General features: G+C 41.9%; 1 protein-coding gene across 1 annotated transcript in view; it reads right to left on the reverse strand.

The window, feature by feature from the left end:
• LOC121543033 (activating signal cointegrator 1 complex subunit 3) overlaps positions 1-995 on the reverse strand; it is a 160,326-nt gene extending 159,331 nt beyond the window's left edge. The window contains exons 1-2 of the mRNA XM_041852716.2: positions 958-995; positions 203-347 (exon numbers count right to left, since the gene is read on the reverse strand). Coding sequence (XP_041708650.2) covers positions 203-292 — 90 coding nt within the window. The 5' untranslated portion in view covers positions 293-347; positions 958-995. The remainder of the gene's footprint in view (positions 1-202; positions 348-957) is intronic.
• Positions 996-6,313: the final 5,318 nt, after the last annotated feature.

A 6,313-nucleotide genomic window follows, 5' to 3' on the forward strand; every position in this document is an offset into this window, starting at 1 on the left:
ATAAAAGTGATGAAAACAAATTGACTCCCTATTTAAAAAGAAGACAGAAAACCAGCTTTGAAGGAAAATACTGGCGTTTTGGTGGTGGTACAGCCGACTAGCGCTAAAATAATATTGTGATATTGTCAAAACGAGATAGTGTCCCATCACAAAGGTTAGTCGGATATGGTCTATAATGTAACTTGCTTTGGGTTTGCCTTACCTTCAGATCATATACTTCTTCAGTGAAGTCTTCGTGCTTGCTCACAGTAGAGAAGGAGCGCAGGGCGCCGGTGAGCCGGGGTGGAGACATTGGTTGCCCACCACTCTGTGATCCATAAGATGCTACCACACAGTCTATTTCTGGTCTGAAAGTTTTACAAAATATTCACAGTCTATAAAATCAATGGCAGAGTAAACAAAACAATACATTTTCCCTCACCACCACCAAAGAGAGTTGATTTGTTTTCAATTGGAAGATAAGGTTACATAGATGCTGTCACACAACTGAAGTGTTGGGTAACCAATTTAGGTAACGTAGCTAAATGCTTGGTCTGACAGTCAGCCTGTCAACTCCACTGACAGCTAGCTAACGTTAGCTAATTCTGGCTAGCATCACTTAGTTAACTAGCTTAACGTTAGCTGACAATGCATGTCGTGGCTAACAATACAGCCTCTTGCCAAAACGAGTGTTTGAAAGAAATGCTGTAATCTCAATGTCAACAACGTGATTTTGTTGATACGAATAGAATAGTTAAGGTGAGCTAACTAACTAGCTTAGCACAGTGGGAGGGAGACCAAATAGAGAGACTTGCGTTAGCTAGCAACTAACGTTAGCTGCTTCAATATGCCACGTCTCCCAAAACAATTGCCACAAATGCAGGACAGTGTGGTACATGTCTTCATAATAATACGAACAAAGGGTGTAAGGATAAATTATACATATACTCGTAACGACAGCAAGTATCTTATACTCACGTTTATACACTTTCAGAAGCGTTTACGTCAGATGTTATGTCAAGGTGGAGTAGTGGGTATTGTAGTACACTTATAGATACTTGTAGGCCTGTAGACATGTAAAGGACTACAATATCCATATTAATCGATACAAGAAAGCAGCAGTAATCGATTTGTGAGAGAGAAATCAGTGAACTACAGGTATTTATGACAATGATCTTTGCCTACAATATCATCAAAGATATTGATAACTAACAATTTTTGGGGGGAATGAAAAGAGTGCCAGGTGTGGAAAAGTTTGGGAACCCCTGGTGTAGGGGAATAATATAAGAATGTATTACAGCTTTCTAGCTATGAGTTTATTCATCAGTGATGATCACTGGTCTGTGGGTCCAAGGTTGGCCCATATGCCGCGTTCATGTGCTAGTCTGAACTAGGAAACTCTGACATTTCCGACTTGCTGACTGGTTGTAGGAAAAGTTTCCTTGTTCTAACTAGCAAAAGTATCTCTGTGGTAAACACAGATTTAGGAGATCTTATACGTTTTGTTCTATGAGAAATCTTCATCAGCTAACAAACTTAGGTGAATTTTGAAGCATTTATGTAATCTAAGCAACCACATAAAGCACATAAAGGCTTCATAATTCATAAAGTTAATGTTAATTGCCTGATATAATCTCATAAAACAAAACCTATAAAATCACCTAAACAGGTGTTAAAGATATTCTCCTGTACTTTTGTATACTTTTTAGCCAGTAGTTCTGAAAGTAATGCCCACGAGCCAAAAGTGGTCCCTGAAAATTGTGTACTAGTGATATGTGCACCACGTCATTGCTCTCTCTCGATCTACAGTGTGTGCCACTTGCTAGATGTCACTCAAATGGCGAAGAGCTGAAGCTCATTGGCTCAAACTCAAATTGCTAGGGGGCAGGCCCATGTGGGGGTAAATGTAGGAAAAATGGCGCCGCAAAGCTTCCAGAACACAGTCGCTTTCAAACTAGGTATTTCGTGGCTAATTGAGGTAAAACAGCAAATTCTGCTCATAGATTATGCATGTACGAACTACACATCGACACATCCAGCCCAAAGGACCAGATCACGTCTTTAACCTTAGACCTTATTTTCAGCATTTATCCCAAAACCCCATTCTTTCCCCATTAATTTCCCCCATAGAAATGGCCAAGAGGTTCTCATTTTGGTTTTTAGGACAACAAGCTGGCGAGCTCTATTATGGCCCAGCAATAGGCTACTTAAACAGTAAAATGGGATCAATTCCAAACTGCTCATAATTCTGCTCATAAATTCCCCCCATACTTGCTTTGAACCCTGGTGGGAACTAGGCCTACTAGCCGTGCCGCTTTGTGGACAACGACTCCCATTGTTAGGGCGGTGAGACAAGTATCTTGTCATTATATCCATAATCTTTGGTGTAACCTAATTTAGTTAGCAGTGCACGCAAGTAGTGTTTCAATCGGTGATGTCACTCGCTCTGAGACCTTGAAGAAGTTGTTTTCCTTGCTCTGCATGGACCACGGCTTTTATGGAGCGATAGGTAACCATGCTTTGTGGGAGGTAGTTGTTGATGTGTTCAGAGGGTCCCTGATTCAAACCCAGGTTGGGACGGAAAGCAAGACTGTTAAACTGTCATATTATAAAGAGAGAGAGGAACATAGTAATTACTTAGGAATAGGTGCTTGTGCATGCTTCGGTGTTTCTTCTCTACAGGGCATGGATTAGCCCTTGATCATACATTTTACATTTTAGTCATTTAGCAGACGCTCTTATCCAGAGCGACTTACAGGAGCAATTAGGGTTAAGTGCCTTGCTCAAGAGCACATCGACAGATTTTTCACCTAGTCGGCTCGGGGATTAGAACCAGCGACCTTTCGGTTACTGGCACAACGCTCTTAACCACTAAGCTACCTTCCGCCCCATCCCATACCGGGATGGGTCCAGCAATGATAATCATATGCTAAATTATAGCCCCTATTATCCATCCCCGCTATGTTATGGAATATCACTGAGGACATTTAAAATGAAAAGATATGCTAAATATTCATAATCTGGTCAGATTTAATGCAACATTGTAGCCTGTTAATGTATATTGTTTGATGTGTGTTTAATGTAATGGTAATCTTTATCCGGCAGGTCATTGATGAATATACCTAGGAAGGGTCAGGCTACAGGGGAGTCACACATTCTAATCTCTCCTTAACTTTGGATATGAACCAGTCTTATCCACAGAACATAGATCATCCTAATTCTAAACACAGATTTATAAACGGGACCATTCATTACTGTAGGATACTGTATGTGTTGGGAGGTCTCGCTGTTTCAGCTGGATTGGTGATGGACTTTCACAAAGTGATGATGAGAAGGAGGATGGGGTTAAACGCAGTGACTCCTCAGATTAAGTCAAAGACTGTAGGATAACTGTTAAAGACTGTACTTAAATACTGTGCATGCCCCAGAGAGGAGTGAAGTCTGTTTCATACAACCTACCCCTTAATATGTTTTACATCCCCTGAAAGCTTTTTCTTTAGGGTTTCAGTGCCACACAGCAGTAAAACTCATCTTCCTCTGTCCCTTACCATGTGTTTTGTGAATCACCCAGGCCCCCACACACCTTTGTAATTCAGAAACAGTCCTCTTCTAACTCCCACCCATGAAGATAGCTCATCTGATTGATCTGATCTACTCTGATATTCTAATGCCACCGATTCTTCATGCTTCTGTCTCCCTCCTCCCTTCCTCTCCTCTCCTCTCCTCTCCCCATCCCTCCCTCCCCTCTCCTCTCTCATCTCCTCTTCTTCTCTCTCCTCTCTCCTCTCCCCCTTCATATGATTCATCCCTCTATATCCCTCTCTCTTCACCCCCCCCCCCCACACACACACACACATATAACATATCCTCCAGTCCAGGCTATGGGGCATGGATTGTACAGTTTGAGTTTTATTAGTATGAAGTTATTATGAGTGGTGTCATCCCATATCTAGCTGTATTTAACACTAACCTAATTCCAAGTGAGCGTTATCAAGCTCTTGACCTTACCATGGGCAAAGGCATCTGAAACAATAGTAGCAAAATTATATGTTAGAAACTGAGCGACAAACAAAATTCAAACCCATTATTTGGCAAGCTTCAAAATGAGAATCACACAGTTTCAAGCAATGAGTTATAACTGTTTATTTATAAACTACATATTAAGTAGTAATTAACTGTATGCAATCTACATATAAACACTTTACAACCCCCCTTAAAGGGTACCAAAAAAAAACTCAAGCCCTTTCTGCACAAAGACAAATAGAATGTACTGTGCTGAAGTGCTGACATCATTCTCTGCATGCCAGCTCCAAATTACCCAGCATTCTTTCCTCTCTTCCAAACTGGTATGTTATTCTATTATGTAAATGTTGCACTGTGATCCGTACCTGCTACACCTGCCACCAGCATTTACATTATGACTGAACTTGCTATGGCAGCCAGACAGAGAGCATGATTTCTGTGTTGTGCTCCCTATGATGTAGGCCCTGACACAGCAATGAAAGAATAGAATGTGTCTAGTGGTAACAACATTCTGTAGGCTATTCATTTGTACACTGAACTGCTAAAGTGTGTGTGAATAGCTACATTATATGTCTCTGTTGTGTCTTGTTGGAAGCTGTTGATGCTTTTCCTAAGAGGTGAATCAGATGCAGAAAGGTGCATGAATATCATGTTAAAACCTATGAGTAGAATATGATTTTTGAAAACATTGCTGTTTGTTTTTGCTACGTTTGTAAAAATGATTTTCTCTCAGGTCAGAATCTCAAATAATTAATCAAGAAAGTTCTAGGGGGGTCTGGAGGAATATAAATTGTATTTATTTCCCAGAGCATAATATTTAATGGTGTTTACCATTTCACAGGGCCTATCTGACATTCTCATATTCCCTTCCTCCACATAAACAAAGCACCCTGTGCATGAAGAAATAACTACTTAGCATTCCGTGCATTTCAAATGTTCAAATGCAGGGTGGTGGTGGGTACATTAGAGGCTCCTGTCTGCTAATGTTCTACAGAGCTGAGAGAGAGAGAGAGAGAGAGAGAGAGAGAGAGAGAGAGAGAGAGAGAGAGAGAGAGAGAGAGAGAGAGAGAGAGAGAGAGAGAGAGAGAGAGAGAGAGAGGGGGGAGGGAGGGAGGGAGGGAGGGAGAAAAGAGCAGAGAGAGAGAGAGAGAGAGGGAGAGAGAGAGAGGAGCAGAGAGAGATAGAGAGAGAGAGAGAGAGAGAGAGAGAGAGAGAGAGAGAGAGAGAGAGAGAGAGAGAGAGAGGGAGATAGAGAGGGAGAGAGAGGAGCAGAGAGAGATAGAGAGAGAAGGAGAGAGAGAGAGAGGAGCAGAGAGAGAGAGAGAGGGAGAGAGAGGGAGAGAGAGAGAGGAGAGAGAGAGAGAGAGAGAGAGAGAGAGAGAGAGAGAGAGAGAGAGAGAGAGAGAGAGAAAAGATCAGAGAGAGAGGGAGAGAGAGAAAAGAGCAGAGAGAGGGAGAGAGAGAGAGAGGAGCAGAGAGAGATAGAGAGAGAGGAGCAGAGAGAGAGAGAGGGAGAGAGAGAAAGACACTTCTCGCTCCCAACAGAAACAATAAAAAACCCTCTTGCAATCTGCTGTGGCCGAGCAGGGTCATTTGTTTGTGTCGTAATGGCGCTGAACACCGTGCTAATGCGGTTCCAGGATGCCTGGTACCAGCTTTTTCCCTCCCCAGCCCCGGATATGAAACCTATTCTAATTATTCACATTGTGAAGTGTGCTCCATGGCGAAGGACTTATGCCGCAGCGCAGCCACGGTCGGATAATTCTTAATAACTTGCCTCCCTGAAAGTGAGTCCAATCTGCCAGATGCTCCCAACAACTATAGGAGAGCGAGAGCGTGACAGTGACAGTGTGTGTGGAGGGGGTGCTTGTTACATGTCACATGCCTCTGCATTTTACAGCAGTTTGTATGAAGTGGGGTTGCTCTGCTAATCCTTCTATCCAAGATGTGCCTGGTTAGGAGCCAGACATATTTGTTGACTGCTTGTTCCACAGAATGGCCTCTGAAAATAAGTTAAATGATTTAGTTTATTTTTCCTGAGGTGGGATGTTTGCCTCATATACTTTCTAGGTTATCAAATTGGATTCTCGCTTGGAATAGTTGGTCAATCTAACTGGACAATATTTGAAAATATCAAAAAATCAATTTTTAGATAGAATCTAATTTGATGTCGGAAAAAAATTGAAGGTGAAATAGAATTCTGTACAGCGCCTGAGAGTCTCGTACCCAATACAGATGTGTTAGAACTCTGAGGTAAACTTTTCGGGAAAAGTAATTCAGAATGATAAATACACAGTGAAGACAATATTTA

This window comes from Coregonus clupeaformis, chromosome 28 (genome assembly GCF_020615455.1).
Source record: "Coregonus clupeaformis isolate EN_2021a chromosome 28, ASM2061545v1, whole genome shotgun sequence".
In the NCBI taxonomy this organism is placed as follows: domain Eukaryota; kingdom Metazoa; phylum Chordata; class Actinopteri; order Salmoniformes; family Salmonidae; genus Coregonus; species Coregonus clupeaformis.